Here is an 18335-nt window from a genome sequence, read left to right on the forward strand (position 1 = left end):
TATTTATCGCATTTTGTAATAATTATCGCTTTTATCATCTAATTTATGTCTCTTCTAGGCCTCATGTTTTATACAATTTGTGCATATAATTGGTAACTATGTCAGTTGGTTAACATGTTAGCAAAGAAGTTGTGTTTGTGACTAATTCTCAGTGAAAACAAACAGTCATGTAGACTTGTCAAACTATGTGGTTGCGTTTTAATTTTCACATGCAATATTGCAATAATCACATTAATGACACATGAAATAATCGTATGCCACAAAATTCAATATCGCCCACCCCTATATCTCACTATTAGAATAGAATATTTGACTTCTGTAACTTGTGCCAACTGAATTCTTAATGAGTGCTGAAAGTTTTATGGCCATCGATCGATTATCAACCACTATTCAATTATACTCCACGAAGTCAATATTATTCAACCCACGCCAAAGCTTATCAGTTTAACATCACTGCAAGTGTAAGTAGAATCTGTGCCTGTACTTAACTAACCTTTAATGTGTGGCAAAAAGTAGTCAAGAGAATTTTCGTTTTATTCCCTCTGTATCAAAACTTAACCACGCGTATTTTAACTCAACCGTAATACATTATTTAATATCTTTAAGTCAACCACCCTCGGTTTTTCCCTTTGCTATACTAACTGCATTTACAGAGTAGATTATTAATGGATACTATCAGATTCCACAATTATCAAGATCAATATCCATATATGGTAATGCCTGTAAAGACCATGTGGTAACGAAGTATTCTATAGTTTTTGTGAAATAAAACACGAAGAATACCTTATCTAGTGTTGTAACATGGCTCAAACAGACGACAGTGCCATTACTGGCTACACCTTCACCGTTTATGCATCCAGAATGTGATTTCAGGTTGGTTCCGTAATGTTGTAGTATCTTGATCACCATTTCCTTATTTGGATATGATAGTTGTTGCATATTCCTTAGGGCCTGTTTCACTTCTTGGGATTCTTTTTAGAGCTCTTGTCACCAACTGTCCTTACCGTAGTGAATATTCAGGCAGCTCCTCATAATTTCAGTATTTGACTCCATCCTTTCATCTCTATGATCAATATCACAAATAAACAATAATTGCTATATTAATGTTCAAACTAAGGCTGGAGATGTCCCTCTACGTCAATCATTGAATGGTCGGGGAGAAATCCAGGGGAAGAGTGGCAACCACGCAAACACAAAACAGCTGAGCACATCAAAGAAAAGCCAATATGGCATTGAAGTGTGACTGTAGGGCTTTCCCTGGCGGGTGGCAATGCATGAAGCCAATTTCTTAAGGACAACATCAGCAGTTGGTCCACAGCCACCAGCAGCTGAAAAGACAAGTGGTGAGAACATCCCATCTCCACATCACGCACCCGCTGATCATAAGCCCTTCTCTTCTGCTGCTCATTACAGCAATAACAAGTCGACACTGGTACTGATTGATAAGATGGGGCATAGGGATTGAATACACGTACATCAAAATAGGCACGCTGGTGTGAAATACCCCCAAAAACCAATATCCAAGCAAACACCATCATCTACAACAGCACTACGGTAAGAAAGGTTCTCACCTGTCAAAGCTGAAGGACCGGCTCAACACAAACATCATGACAAATCTCCTTCAGCAAATGAGCAATACAATCACGGATTTCATTATGACGAACAAATAAGAATCCTCCCCGAGGACAACTTAAGGCATGCTCAACAGTAAAGAAGGACACCACACACACAGGAAGCCAGTAGTAGAGCTGGCATCCAGCCATATCGCAAGCAGAGGGAATCACGAAAATCACCCTTGTGTAGATGAAATTGATGGTCTCTCAGAGGTAAAGCAGACAACCAAGTGGAGGCACCAGGCTCACAGGCAATGTCAATTGAGCAGCTTAAGGCTGAAGGTGCAGATTCTTGAAATTTATGTCGATGGTCAAGCCGCTGCTGATGGTTAAGTGAGCAAAGTTTAGCCTTTGCAGAGTGTTGTGAGTCCATAACCTCACGGGTGTAGCAACTGTTACAGGAAATCAGTAGCTAGACAAGAGGATTAGTGACAGCAACTGAAGTTTTGAATTGGACATCACTATGGAATTGATCAGTCCTAACCCTCCTAAATGCAACCGAAAGGCCAGAGGAGAGCATGTTTGATCATTAGGTGGACTATGACCAGTCAAGGCCGATATGCAATGATGGATAGCATTCTCTAAAGGAATCGGCAGTTCAGAAATATTGGGTACAGTTCGGAAAAGATAATTCCACTTGCTGGAAAATCCATGTGTAAAAGCGCTGTATGCACAGTGAGGATGTTGATAAGCAAATTTAGAAAGTTCTTTGATCTCAGAGATCCATCTAGACACTTTGGTTATAACAAATTGATAGATAAATCTGGAAGTACCAATAGGGGAACCAAACCAGGGTTGACTATCCTTAGTAATAGAAAAAATAGAGTCTTCAAAATTTTTTTAATGCAGAAGCATAAAGGTGAGGCTTAACTAACAACCAAGTTTTAACTGCCTGTGGAAAGTAGCCAAAACAAGGGCCAATATAAACAGTCCTACCAGGTACACAAAGTGTGAAGTTTCCCAACAGCTGCAGCATCATCAGCATACCAGATTTGATGCACCGAGAAGGAATTAAGTTTGGAGATTATATAGGAACAACACCTGAAGCATACAGAGGCATAGCCAGTGGATCACCCTGTATTGTCCCCTCTTGAGAAAATAGGTTTTCTCCATCAATATACAATGGGACGTCAGAATGGTAACAGTTGATGGAAATGGTAGCAAAGAATGGACAGAGACGCTGGATATTATGTAACATAACCTGACGATTAAGTGAGTTGAAAGCATCAACAAATAAAGCAGCCTCAGTATCTGGCAATTCAAACAACTGGAGGAGGGCATGGACTCCAGCCTCGCAACCAGATTCCTGGCCTCCACATGGCTGAAGAGAGCCAACTGCCTCTAAAATATCAGTTTTCAAAATAGCTAGAGCAGATTTAGCAATGATACGACATACTACGTACATCACTAATTTCAATCGGCCAGACTCCAGGCTTCTTATCCAAAGCAATCAACCTGCACGCCAACAGGGCTGTAAGACAAGCAGGGTCAACAAGCCCCAAACAAAGCTGCCTAGATCAGAGCTTATGATAATGTCCGGACACTGGACAAAATCCGGTCAAATTGCATAGATGTCTGACCATAATGCAATTTGTCCGGACACAGTGTCCCATCAAAGCACAAGGAAGGAGCCTAACACCCTGTTCACACTACCCTCTAACCCGGGTAGAGCACAGCACGGCTTGAAACAAACTGGAGTGTGAATCAATCGAGCCGTGCCGAACTGGGTCCAGCATGGCACGACAAGGAGAGGTGGGCTGGCACGGGTTGGCCCTGAGTTGACTCAGGATAGCATACAGTCTGAACGCATTCCGAGCTGGCCAAGTCAGGTTAACAATATAACTTGTTTCTGTTGGCCACACAGCAAGTATATTCTATGTTCTAAAACTGTTCTTCAAATGGCTATGACGTACCGTAGTTCTAGTAGACTTTGTGACAATTACGCTCGAACGACGTGTTAATAATCCTGGAGAAAGGAGCATCCACTAGCTTAAACATGGTGTCTTTAACATTGTACGGCTTATTTCAGCTGGTTCTACACTTCCTCACTACAATTTTAGTGTCTTTTTATTAAGCGCCTAAATAATCAAAAGCTCATGCGCTTCTCTTAGCTAATTATCATTCGGCGCTCGCACTATCGAGCTCGTGTCAGATGCAGTAGTGTGAACAAGTGCCAACCCGAGTTCAATAACCCGAGTTGAAAACACTCTGGCTAACCCGGGATAGTGTGAACGGGGTGTAAGGGCTGAGCTGGCATGCTATCAACAATAACAGTCATTTGGTTGCCAGGAGATGGTATACATTCTTACAACCCAAGGGAGTGACCACAAATGTACCATTGCCAACCCTCTGGTGTACTGTAACCACATAACAGCTGCAGTAAGGCATGTGACATCTTACCACTATAATGTTTATTTGCTATGCTGCAATGGACATACTGGGCATTCATCTTCCACATGTCCTGTCAATTTTGGCAATTGTCCGGCCAATTTTGGTTTGCCAGGACATTGTGGCAGGACAACAAAGAATTCTTATCATAAGCTCTGCTAGATGCAGCAGACAAAGTATTGCACAACTCATTAGAATCTGAATGGAAATAAGTGCAGAGCCGCTTCCAAGAACTTGAGTCTAGCCCTGAGGGGCCTGCAGCTCCATCAAGTTGTAAAACAATAGAACGAATAAGTGACCCATTAATGTTATCAAACACTATAGGGTGGAAAGGTGGGGAGTGTAGAACTTGATTTTGATATGACAGAAGGAGGATGCACAGGCTGAGCTGGAGGATGCTTCTTTAACAGGATACTACGAACACTAGCACTATCAATATCAGTGTCCAAAGGTAACACTCCTCCTGTGTTTTCTGCACTTAAGAGTCGAAGAGCTGATTTGACATGACCCTTCATGATGTGATTAGAGAAACTCCGTGGGAGTGAATCAACTGATTTTTTATGGTAAGAAGAAAGATGATGCTGAACTGCTATGCCATCCTGAGGTAACGACACCTTTATGCCACAAATTCAAGCGATGCAAGAGATGTTGAGAACAAAGTTTATTATTACATGAACCAGAAGTCTTCTGTAACAGGAGTGCTGGCATGATCATAATTCCTTTGAAAGCTAATGATTGAAGTGATGAGGCATCAGCAAATTCCCATAAAAAATGAAAGCTCTTTAACAAACAATTGACCAGCTTGTCCAGATGGCACCTTAAAAGGATTATGTTTCCAATGAAAAACATTAGAGTAACATTATCATAGGAGGTGGAAGGGTGCTAGAGTTGAGGGTGCCCAAAATTTTTGTTGGTAGTAGTAAGCGTGTGAAGCACACCCAGCATACGAAGCATGCTAATTCTAGGGGGGTCTGGGGACATACCCCCCAGGAAAATTTTGAAAATTAGGTATCAGGAGATTGAATTTGGAGGAATTTTTGGTGGATTTAGCCGTCAATAATAATGGTATCTATTTTAATACATGCTTGACTTTTGTATTAGGGTGACTGCTCTATTGAGGTGACTGTTCTATTAGAGTATCTCGATCGTGATTAACCAGTTTCTGGAAACCTTGCAGTTCACGTGATGACTATTGCACAATACAGCTTTAAGTTGGGGGTGCTGGAGCACCCCCAGCACCCCCTCTTCCGTCGCCTATGATTATTCAAATGTTCACTAAAATCAGCACTCTCTAACTCGCCCCACTGAAACGAGAACACTGGAGCTGGAGGGAAACCTGGAAGATGTCCAATTCCACTTGAGCTGACACAGCTAGGACAGAAAAAGGGTAACTTCTGTGAAGTCAGATACTCACCTTGGATATCAGAAATGCCCACACAATGGCCATGCATGAAACCAATCCAAACAATTATCACACTGAATCATAAGCTGGCCATCATCAGGCTGTTGATAAACACACCAACACTGCTGATTATTGACATTTTTAGGGATAGATGCTAAACTTTCTGGAATTGTAGAAGGTTGGTCCTGAGACACTGCCTTGGACTTCTCTTTAAGTCTCGAGCTATGACGTGGTTGACTGTCATTCTCTAATTAACGTACAAACATACTGAAAGACGATGAAGAAGACTTCCAGTCTGCTAAATAAAAATTCAGAAAGCTGACAAAGTACCCTATCCATAACACAGCGATCACTAAAGCTGAAGTTAAATACTTGGGGCTATCCCACTCTCATCCTCACTGCTGGAAAATATTGTTGGTTCATTCATCTCTTCATTCAATCCACTACATGCACTAGTACCTATCAGTTCCCCTTTACCCTGTATTCATCCTTCCACACTATGCCCATGCAGCGTCTCCCTTCCACCTTGACTGTATAGTTAGTATAATTATTGTTTTAGCTCACATGTGTATGTTAAATACATGCATCTGTGGTCAACATAAGATACCAGTCGACATTCAATCGCTTACGCTTTTTCCAAATAAATTCTCTGTTTCCCGTCCACCGCCCGCATCAGGTTACTGCCAGCTCTAAATATTCCATTGTTCCATATTCTTCCATTATTATCCGGTTATTCTTGCATACTGATAGGCTCAGTAAAAGCTATCTTGAAACAGTGTCAGCTCACATGTCAGCAGTGCTATCAAGTCAGCTCAAATTTGTCAATGAGTTATTTTTACAACTTACAAAGAAGGAACAAGCATAAGCATGCTTTTATGCAGCCTTTTTGGCTGTGCCAGGCAAATAATGGCTTGAAAAGCTAGCCAATCTTATAATGAAATAATGGAAATGGACCGCCCGCCCGCATGCAAATATGCCTGAGTCCAGGACGGGAAACAGAGAATTTATTTGGAGTGGCCTTATCACAAGGCTAATCATACTAGTACGGCATTTGATTCATTTATTTATTTCTATCACAGATTACAATCTATGCCGTTTTTATCAATTTAGCCCCCCCCGGGCATGAAACAAGGTCATATAGAAGGATATACCTATAGGAGTGCAACCTGAACAAAAAGAAAAGACAATACAAAGCACAACACATAGCTAGCTAGCTACAGCCGCTGAAGACAAAATACGCCGAACAATCAACTAGTACAGAATACAAAAACATCGCGCGAATATTAATTTGCAAATGTTAAGGGCCCCACACTAACCATAGATACAATATACTTTACACACTAGTATATCTATGCACTAACGTAGACTATACAGCCAACACATCAACTTACTACAATCGGCCACGAAGCAGCCACACCTTTGCCGACAACTTAAATAATGGCCGAAACAATTAGAGTCTAGTTTTGGGCACGCCTCCTTGGAAATGCCTCGCACATGGCACTTCTAAAACTTAACATCTGTAGATGCCACGACATGATGGATGTTTGAATACATCATAGACATAGGAAGATGTGGACATACAGTGTACGACCATAGGTGAGTTATGCACCTAAAAATATTTCTAAAATATGTTTCCCGCTTTAATAATATCTCAGGTGGATCTGTCTAGACGATGTTGTCAGTATCAGCCTCAGCTTCACCAACTATGGTCAGTACTGTATTTAAGAAAACTTCGCAGCGCCTGGCTGATCACCCAGCCTTTGAGGGTGAAACGAAACGGAGAGTAGAAGCTTTGACATGGCGAGGGCTACTAAGTCGTTGAGATAAAGTTGGCGTTTCTGTATCCTGGGCTTTAATTCTCTTGAGTGGCATATATGCCATTGTGGTGAGTGTGTAGTGTGACAAGGAGATGTCCCCCCAGTAGCCATCACCAGTCCAAGTTATAGGATAGGTCAGCAAAAAAAATATATATATGTAAATCACCAATTCTACTTATACATGAACAAAAAATGGTCAGACTGTTTTCACAGCATGATCAAAGCTGCACGAGTAAGGGATGTACGAAAAATAGACCAAACCAGGACAATGGTCGAAACAAATTTCAATTCCTTTCACTGTCGATACCATACAGTGTAATAATTTGATGGGGGAGGGGGGGTTGCCAAATTCTCTATCTCTTGAATATTGACAAGGAATATATTGACAAATGTCCTGTACCAGAAGTATTCTAATTGACTAGTCACTTTAGCTATAATGTGGAATTTTTTGATGAATTGTAAGCAGTTTGTCAAATTCATCTAAATTTTCTCCATCAAATTATGATACCATGTGAAAAAACAGCCAATCAGATATTTATAAAAATATTTAAAGTTTGACTTCCTATCATTGGTTTGTTTTCACATGAGTCCAATTTGGAATTTTGTAAGACTGACAAATTGCAACCAACATGCTAATCACTGTAAAGGACTGTGGACAATGTTGTTTACATTTTTGTGACACCTTGGATAGTGACATTGATAGTGATGGTGCTGTACAGTACTTTAAGTTTGTAACTAAAATGATATCATGCAATCAGTTTCTTGCTTGTATGGAGTAGTGTGAAACATCAGATTTCATGACCTCTATCTATGATGGCACAGTCCTCCTGTAAGTTACTAGTCCTGCTCCAGAAAGATTGTTGTACTGACTCTAGTACCTGAGTGCTGTTCAGGTGCCCCAGAACTGGCTTAATAGCAGTATCTGTGTTTGGTACATCATCCTACTGATGTACATATTTACATTACAGAGATAGTATCATACACTATTTGAATAGTGTTATATTAGTAGCCCCTGTATATAGACCAGCTGTGATATTAAGGTCAGACATGTTGATTGGTTGTAATTTAATTAGCCACACACTTAGTGAATCACTATTGTGGGTTCCTATCACACTTTGGGAGTCTTGTACTACTATATGTGACTATGCTACGTGCACACATACATGTACATGTCTACGTATGCACACGCACACACACGCACGCACACACACACACACACACACACACACACACACACACACACACACATGCTTATGTCAGATGATTAAGTGCTGGATGCAAACAGATTGACCTAAGGACATCAGGTGGAAATTTTATGGTGTAAATGGCCCAATGGAGTAGGGTTGTTAAACTGCTTACTGGAAAGGGTAGAGCCAGCAGTAGTAACACAATTTAATAATAGTGTTGATAAATATGCTACTTTATTGCTGTAGCTATTATATTTGAAATCTACCCATGATGTGATTGTGATCTGTTTTATAGGATGGAGGACTGGTGGAATGGGTGTGTATCCAACCAACAGTGCAGGTGTGTGTGTGTGTGTGTGTGTGTGTGTGTGTGTGTGTGTGTGTGTGTGTGTGTGTGTGTGTGTGTGTGTGTGTGTGTGTGTGTGTGTGTGTGTGTGTGTGTGTGTGTGTGTGTGTGTGTGTGTGTGTGCATCGGTGTGTGTGTGTGTGCATCGGTGTGTGTGTGTGTGTGTGCATCGGTGTGTGTGTGTGTGTGTGTGTGTGTGTGTGTGTGTGTGTGTGTGTGTGTGTGTGTGTGTGTGTGTGTGTGTGTGTGTGTGTGTGTGTGTGTGCATCGGTGTGTGTGTGTGTGCATCGGTGTGTGTGTGTGTGCATCGGTGTGTGTGTGTGTGCATCGGTGTGTGTGTGTGTGCATCGGTGTGTGTGTGTGTGTGTGTGTGTATGTGTGTGTGTGCATGATGTGCACGTATGCTTGGTACCCAGTATTAACTGAGGAAGTAAATTCCAAGTGTCTACGTCTTACATTGAAGAATTGTCCAGATGGGACTTCAGTACCCACACCTCCACCTGTGAGACATGGTATAGACTTTTGTGCCCTCCCCAGGAGGATTTGCCTATGGTAACTCAAAGCACCCGAGCAGGTCACTATTGTACCAGTGCTGGTTCACTGACCGAGCTAGCCTTTTAGCTGAAGGCTCTTTTTGTAGTGTGTGTAGTGTAATGTACAGTTGTCATTATATCATATACATCTCCACTACAGAGGCTTGTTGCCACATTGCTAACAATAGTACATCTCAAGTGATAATCGCTGAGGATAATAAACAGTTGGATAAAATCTTTGCAGTTAGTAAAATTATTTTGTAGCATATTTATGGTGGTGCTGAAATAATTATGTGAAGCCATACAATGCCCATTTGTTCAAAGTTAAGATTTGCTCATGCGCCTAATTAGCTATTTTCAGGTGGTGGAGAATTCCACTTGTGAACCAGTCTAAAGGATTATTATGGATAGTCTGTAATGTTGTAGCTTGACATACCAAGTTTCGTGAAATCACCCACTTTAATTTCATGCCTATTAAACTCTGAACTTACGAGCCAATTTTTAAAATAACTCACCCAATAACAACATGGAAACTTGGGGGGGTGGGGTAGGTAATGACAAGTACATGACGTGTGAGCGAATAATGAACATTGCACAAGTACTGAAAATATTTTACATGAGTTGAATAGTGTCCATACAAAAAGTAGAGGAAGGGGTGCATTGGGACGTAATACAATTCTACTCAGTTTGCTTTTACAATGGTATGAGTCACAATTATAATAACGCTGCTGTCATGGAGTAATTAGACTTACAGTGATGACGATCTGTGGTGGTCAGTTAACAGTAGCAGTAATCATCAATGATTACAGTACAACCATTGTTGTGTGATTTATTTCTTTCAACAAATAGTATGATCATGTTTAATAAAAATGTTTTTGTTCGTATTGCACATGGTCTTGTCCTACCCCCCTCCCGGTGGAAACTGGTTTAAACCCGCATCTTTCAACATGGGATAACATGCCCATCAAGAGCGAATTGCAAAAAATCAATGCATAGCCCTATAAAGAAATGCTTCCCCAGTGCCTCTGCCAAATTTTGAGGGTCTGCAGTACATCAATATGGAGTTATTTCGTGAATTGTGAGACAGTGTAGCTGGCCAGGGTGCACTCCCACAAAGCAGTAATCACATGATGGCATCTGGTGTTGTTTGCCTGTGAAGTTACCAGAGTTTTGACAAGGTGATGAAGTTAGTACTGAATATCATTACTTGTATCAACAATAGTAGCCTGACAGTCTGATAGAGCTGGTTCTTTCAATGCTTCAAAGTACTTCGCTTTGTTTTACCATAATTTTCCAGTTTGTTGTCAAAAATAAGCTTCTCGCATGCTCACCAACAACATTGCATGTGATTCAAGTATGCTCTAAACATCGTAGGAGTCACTTCTAATCAAAGGGCCAGTAGTTATAACTATCATAAATCAACTGAATATGTCAGCAGAATCTCTAACTGGTGCAGTTATTTGCCTAAATATTCACGTGAAGATTTGAATATGCACGTGCATGAGTTTTTGATTTGACAATGAACCAGAAAATTACAGTATAGTTTTTGTGTGTTTTTTTGTGCATGACCATAAACATGATGTCCCATTAGCCTTGTAAGGCTTCATTTGATTACTTCATTGCCACCTTATCCACAATATGTATAGTGTACATGTATGTATTCTTGTAGTAAGTGAATATGCTTGTGTTTTGTGTGTGTTGTATGACATGTAGAATGTTACATGTAGAATGTTACAAATTACAGTGAGATATATTTCATCAAAGCAATACTGTGTTTGAATGATATGAATAAGATATGTACAAGACAGAATAGGCTGGCATTGGTGAAATGTTACATTAGTGCGGTGTCCATTTTTGGTGTTGTTCCACATAACCTATTGTTCTCACAGGTTAGAGACAAGATGGTGTATGTGTTGAAGATGGTACAGTATTCTAGTGGAGAACCTGTAGCTGCTGAGTACAGGGACCAGGGAGTGATCAGCTGGGAGGAGTTCCTTAATTGTGGAATTGTAAGAATTTGATTTGTTATAACAATTGCACCTGTATGTTATAGTTAAGTGACTAACACAATACGAGTCCCTCCATTATCTGGCCATTAATTATCCCAATTATTTGAACACACTCAGGATCCGGTGAGTTCTGATACACTCCTAGAGAGACCACTGTATTGTATATAATAGTTGTAACACGGGCATGAGGGCTTTGTCTGATACTGTATGTATGCCTGACAGCAGAGGGCATACATATCAGGCAAAGCCCGAATGCCCCATGTTACAGCTAATATGTAGCACTTATCAGGCTGATAGCCTGTACAGGGCGATCAATCACCCAAGCCAATACGAGTGCAACCACTGGATATATTATAAATGCATACCTACAGTTTTCGATTATGAATTAGCAGCTAGTACGTTCTGGTTACGTTCGGTTATGATAAACGGACATATCCATGGAGAATTTAGGTTACACTAGTTTAATGTTTTAAGTAGTGCTATTGAGTCATTTATGAAAAAAGTACGGAGTTCACTAAAGGCCTGGATAGGTAATAGAGTTGTTATTGATGCTGTTTTTTGAATGTCTGCCATCTTTACTGTAATTTCGATGTTTCGAATTCAATAATTCCTTCGAACGAAGTCGAATCGAATACGAATTCGAATATTCGGTGTATTCGTTTTAGCCCTAGTATTTTATGAATTATACAGTGAAGTTGGTGTATGTTCTATTAGAGTAATTGATATTGTTCAGATTACCATGTATTAGTGGTCACTGTATTATGTACATGTACAGTACTGTAGTATGTTATGTGATTATTGTGTAACTGTAGGAGATTGGGATGCAGACGAGTATTAATAAACAACAAGGAAGCTCAGACAAACCTTGGGGTTACTTCTTTGCTGACAAGTGAGTTTAGTATTCCTTTAATAAATGTACACTTGACACTTGTGTATGTATGTAACTGCTGCAGCTCTGACCAATACAATATACACAAGTAACCAGTATCAAGACATGTGACATTATGTCAAAGCTAGCACCCTACACCAGTACTAGTGTACTGTATTATGAATAGAAAGAATGAAAATGCTTTTCACACATACATATTTCCTTAATAACGAAACAGTTTTTAAAAAGCGATGAAAAAAGATCAAAGAAGGTTGCAGAGAAGGCACGTCTCTGACATTTATTTAATACTGGCTGATGCATTCAACCAAGCATAAGTCCGCTTAGAATTTTTGTACAACTGACAATCAATATGCACGTCACAGTGACTGTATAACATTGTTTACACATGTGAGCAAATTGTTAGTGACATCATTGTTATTTTATGAATGGCTAATTGCTTCCTTATTATTGTACACATGCTACACTGTAATACAAATTGTGATGGTATCCATTTTTGATGTTGTTCCACTCTAGCTAGTCACCTATTGTTCTCACAGGTCAGAGACAAGATGGCGTATGTGTTGAAGGTGATACAGTATTCTAGTGGAGAAGCTGTAGCTGCTAAGTACAGGGACCAAGGAGTGATCAGCTGGGAGGAGTTCCTCAATTGTAGAATTGTAAGAATTTGTTTTTTGTTTTTCTCCCTAGCAAGCTGTATTAGTCTCAAGACACTCCTATAGACAACCCTATATAGTTTTTGTACATATAAGCATAGGCACTACTGTAAGTGGTAATTACAAATGTAGAAATTTGTATTTGATTAGGGATTATTGAAGCAACAATGAAGCAAGGGAGGTTATCTATACTTGCAACCAACAGTTCCTCCCTGTATATATTATGAACTCTTGCTGCAACTAAAAATAGCTAATATTTAATTCCTACTTCAGCCTGTCAATAGTACTGTGTATGGCTGAAGTAGGGATTGAATGTCATTTAATCTTCCTTGTTTCATTGTTGTTTTTCTATGATCCATATTCAAATATTCTGATTTCTCCTTACAATTGAAAGGGTCAGCGGCAAAAAGGGCCATTTAATTTAGGTGACTACGTGGTGGTCATTAAACAGAATTTTGGGACAAAATTGAATTATTATAATATTTGGTAAAAAGTAATTTTAGACTGTCACAATTAAACTTTTAAATTCTGTTGTTTACTTAGTGAGAACATTATTAGAGTACTACCGTATTGTTGTGCTTCCTGGTCATGAATTTTGGTGATCAGACTCAGTCTATGTGTAGAACTTGATATCTGTGTGTAACAAATAGTGTTTTTTGTATAGGATGTACCAGATTATGAGGTGTAGAGTAACAGAAGTTGGGAAACTGTGCCTCTCTAATTTATACCATTGGAGCCACTGGGCCACCGAAGGTACACACACACACACACACACACGCAGACACACACACACACACAAACACACACACTATAAAGTATACACACATATAGTACAAACCGATGTACCGATCTAGTATCGGATTGGTGCTGGTCTCAACAATTTGAGCAAATTTGGTAGAACTTGAAGCCACCGATTCATGATGCTGATCTTTCTAATGGCCATTTCTTTAGACTTCTTTTATCATTTCTCTGCCCCATTTACAGAATAAGCTCTGAAGTATAGTGCCATTTCTTTCCTATTGAAACTATGAGAAGCCATACAAACATACACGAGTTACAGTTGCTGTTTTAAATACTGAATCTTATAGCTACCCTTGGACTTACCAGAGGTCCTTGGCAGAAAACAATGAATAACACTATATCATATAGACTAAACTATTAGAATCTCTGCTACAACAGCCTACAAACCATGCCAGGCAAGTCTTGATAGGAGCATGCATCAAAATATTTGTGGAAGCTGTCACTGCTAATTGTCTGGGTGGTGTCATTCAGCTAACAATTGACCCAATGGTAAATTATAAAATGCTATAAGAACTACCTGTACAAGATTAATCATCAAAATTTATTAGATAACGGATATCAGATCAGTAGACCGGTAATCAATTTCCTAGATTGGATCAGTATCGGTAAAGCTCAGAAAAGTTGAATTGATACATCTCTCCTTTAAAGTGCTTTCTGAGTCATCTTCATCGGACATCAGTCACCTTGAGTACTCCAACTGCTTCAGTTTTTAGCCATTAGACCATTAGTAAGTGTCCATAAAATCTGTTTCTAGTTGTAAAACTAGTGAATAGGATTAGTTTGGCTAGTTTTAAAGTGTAACTCGTGTGATTAAACTAGCTATTTATACTTTTCTGTGTTGTTTACACCTTTAAGAATTACCATACTGTACTTTTCATACCTGTACTGTATCTACCACATAACTAGCCATGAGGGACCCTTGTTACTTTATATAAAGAGCTCTTAAGTACTTTGATTTTCCCATATAAAGTATGATGTATATGTACAGTACAATCCTAGGACCAGCCATGTGTCTAGTGTATACATTGGAACTTTGAACACTTGGAGATCGTGCTTGCTTATTCTTTACATGGAGATGTCCTTTGGAGATTATTTTAACCAGCCAGTAACAATCAATTGCAATCATAATATTCTGAAGGTTACGTACACAGAACTTGGCCAGGAAGTACAGGGTGTGTACAATACATATCTACATTGCTTTGGCTTAGACAGCAACTAGCTAACTATATACAATAGACTGACAATATAATATGACTACTTCTCTAAGTTTGCATACTGTACCTAATCACAGCTTTAAATATTTCACAACGGCCCTCCCAATATTTTTACTGAATTAGACATACGAGTATTCTAACAAATTGGTACAGTTGCATGTTGTCTCTTGTAAATGGAGTTACTTACCTGTACAGTTCTATATTGTTTATTAGTTAGAGTTAATAGTGTGGAGGGTCAGGTCAAATTTAAGTTGAACTGTTATTTAGTGTGTGTATACACACTGATGGCAGGGGTACTCATAAATCATCTGTTAGCTGTATGTTACAGGGCTTGAAATAACGTTCTGACAATCAGCCAATTTATGGTCAATATTGTGCAATGACTGGTTGATTGCATTGTTGTCTGGACATTGTGGCTGGATAATTTAGACAGAAAGAGAACAGCCTTACAAAGGCAGTATGCTAGTAATATTTAATGAGCCTTATCCGCAATTACGTCACAACACAAAAATGGCGAAAAGTGTGGGGGCCTTTTGTACAGAGAGCCGTTGGGAAGAAACCAAAAGCAGACCGTAGGACTACTCAAGAAGTACGAAAATGCGTGCCCCTACATAGTAAGATAGTTAATAAGCCTCACCAGAGTTTTCTCATGCTTTCTTCACGTGGAACATCTCGAAACGTTATCCCTTCCATACAAAGTATCCCACTTGGCCCCCACACTTTTCGCCATTTTTGCGTTGTGACGTAATTGTGGATAAGGCTCATTAAGCCGTTTGTTTATGGTTTGTGGCCACAAGCTTTACCTCAAGCCAAAACAGTGATATCTAAACACCAGCGTACTTGTACTTGTTAGCTATGAATGTGCAAAATATGTTTAAAACCATGTTATCCAGTGTTACCTTTGACTTGTGGGTTGCATGAAGTTTCATTAAAGACTGTTGTACTGGACTAGAAGCATATATAACATGCATGGTTGGTTACATTTAGTACTGAAAGCTTAACACTGGGTACCAGTGCATTTTTGTGTTTAGACAGGACAAAATCTGTGTTGTACTGGCAGTTTGACAGTACACTCAAAAAAATTACTGGGAGCCCTGATGTTATGTAGAGGTGTCCGTTTGTATTGCATGGGGACCATGGTATAGTGTCTGTTATTGGAAGGTGTCCATTACAGGGAGTGCCCATTAATGGAGGTTCCACTGTATATACATCTATTTTGAGAATTAAGCTTATTGAGGTTACTGTCTAGAATGGAAACATGTGGCGTGGTCTAGTATGTGGTTGTTCATCATGCAAAAAAAATAATAATTACAAAGTCAAGAACAAAACACCCTTACTGTTAGCTTACTTTCTGTGCAAGACAGTCACCAGTTGATGTAATACACTAAACTGTCACAATGTGACACTGACTAAATCTTGATATTAGTAACCACAGTATACCAGTTTTTATGCTCTTTCTTTTATCTGCTTTGATCAGGAAAATATCTAGAGCACATGAAACTTGCTGGCTTGGTAAATAATTTATGGATAGCGCAGCTTTGATCTCTAAATAGTGTAGAACCTTGTTGGCTCATTCTAACTATAGCTTTAATACATTTACCTCTATTCTCAAAACCATACATCATCCTGTATGTCGTATGTCAGTTAACACATAATTCTCTATATAGGATATCATTGCTCCATTGTGTTCTGGTGCTACTGTGTGGTTTGCTCAACCAGATGCTATGAAGGGAACTCTTATAAACACCTTAGAGGTAAACATGGGATGTGGTGATGTGTGACAGACCATATGGACTCTTATGGGTGGTACGGTGTGCTGGCTTTCTTGGCTATAGTATAACAATAACATATATTGTTGTGTATATATGTAATGGTTACCAAGTGGTATTCACAATATTACTCCATGTAGGAGGTACGTCCCACAATGTTCATGAGTGTTCTTCGAGTGTGGGAGAAGATAAAAAAGAGCTGTAGAGCTTAGGGCTGAGCGATACTACCGTTTTAGCGATATATCGCGATATTTTGAAAATATCGATATCACGATATTTTGTTATTAACTATCGTGATACCATGCCTGTACATTATTGTCATTAAAATCCATTTGCTATGCTGTATTAGGCTCAAGAATCCTTTAAGTCATAACCTGGTTACCCCTGCAGAGAGGTGTGAACACCATAACATAACTTCAAAGCATGTGTTACAATAACTGTTACTATAAACAAGGATGACAGTGGCTAGTTTGATGCTACTTTTAAAGACTTCCTGCAGGAATACTGAGGAATACACTATGTAGCACCAGCTATGATTGACATATTTGTAAGTATCGTGAACTATTCAGTATCGTGAACTATTCAGTATCGTGAATAGTGGCTTTAGTATCGATCGTGATACTAAAATGGCAGTATCGCTCAGCTCTAGTAGAGCTACAAGTACGACAGACCAGTGGCTTCAAGAAGTGGGTATTTGACAAAGCCTCGGTGAGTGTTCATTGTTTTCTTTCTACATCATTTATTAAGAATGTATACTGTACAGTACTAGAATTATCTGACCATTCAATTAGAGTATTTTATGAATTATACAGTGAAGTTGGTGTATGTTCTATTAGAGTAATTGATATTGTTCAGATTACCATGTATTAGTGGTCACTGTATTATGTACATGTACAGTACTGTAGTATGTTATGTGATTATTGTGTAACTGTAGGAGATTGGGATGCAGACAAGTAGTAATAAACAACAAGGAAGCTCAGCAAACCTTGGGGTTACTTCTTTGCTGACAAGTGAGTTTAGTATTCCTTTAATAAATGTACACTTGACACTTGTGTATGTATGTAACTGCTGCAGCTCTGACCAATACAATATGTGACCGAATTTTGGAAAACCGTCGATATACGCACAACAGTACTGTTGTAATAAAACGCATTTAAAAACTATGGGTAAAAACACAAGCTCCAGAAAAAAAATTACGCAAGTTTTTAGTGCCTTGCTGGTGGACGAATTAAGCCGCCAATGGATAAATCCTGGGCATCATCGTGTTCGCCTGTTCATAGGGAGTACAAACATCTTTGTTTCATCTCCATACATGAAACGATTCCAAAGTTACAGACGTTTGTTTATGTTGTGGTGACGAAATAAGTTACCGACGATCGTTTTTTCCGTGAATTTGCCTTCCTTCTCGAACACAGGAGCATTCCTGGGGGAAAACTATATCTTGGTGGATGCACAAATTCATGGCGAACACAATGAGCCAAGATTCAATTCCGTACGTTGTTGTATCAGTATGTTATGATGGTTTATGTAAGCGCCTGTAGATTCTTTTCTCGATAGCTTCTGTACATGTCAAATTATTTGCTCGTCCGGCTGTCTAGTGCTGTATTTCCAACGCTGCTTAACTTAGGAAGCTGAAACTTGACTAGTCCATTCCTCTGTCCCTGTAGAAAACAAAGAAAGAATAAAATGCGTTTTGAAAATTGTGCGGATATCG

At 39.4% G+C, this 18335-nt stretch overlaps 2 protein-coding genes across 8 annotated transcripts in view; one reads left to right on the plus strand and one right to left on the minus strand.

The window, feature by feature from the left end:
• LOC136253056 (uncharacterized) overlaps positions 1-6864 on the minus strand; it is a 106434-nt gene extending 99570 nt beyond the window's left edge. Inside the window, exon 1 of the mRNA XM_066045646.1 lies at positions 6795-6864. The gene's annotated coding sequence lies outside the window, so the exon portion shown is untranslated. The remainder of the gene's footprint in view (positions 1-6794) is intronic.
• Positions 6861-18335, plus strand: part of LOC136253062 (long-chain-fatty-acid--CoA ligase ACSBG2-like) — a 318134-nt gene continuing 306659 nt past the window's right edge. For 5 of the 7 annotated variants that reach the window (XR_010699930.1, XR_010699929.1, XM_066045663.1 and 2 more), the window contains exons 1-6: positions 6865-6999; positions 7059-7111; positions 8703-8747; positions 9447-9529; positions 11176-11295; positions 12108-12184. Coding sequence is in view for 5 of the 7 variants with exons in the window: in XM_066045663.1 (XP_065901735.1) it covers positions 6944-6999; positions 7059-7111; positions 8703-8747; positions 9447-9529; positions 11176-11295; positions 12108-12184 (434 nt within the window). In the remaining 2 variants the exon portion in view is untranslated. Of the gene's footprint in view, positions 7000-7058; positions 7289-8702; positions 8748-9446; positions 9530-11175; positions 11296-12107; positions 12185-18335 lie in introns of all 7 variants that reach the window. The other 2 variants (XM_066045666.1, XM_066045667.1) reach the window with 2 other exon arrangements.

Source organism: Dysidea avara, chromosome 4 (genome assembly GCF_963678975.1).
Source record: "Dysidea avara chromosome 4, odDysAvar1.4, whole genome shotgun sequence".
Classification (NCBI taxonomy): domain Eukaryota; kingdom Metazoa; phylum Porifera; class Demospongiae; order Dictyoceratida; family Dysideidae; genus Dysidea; species Dysidea avara.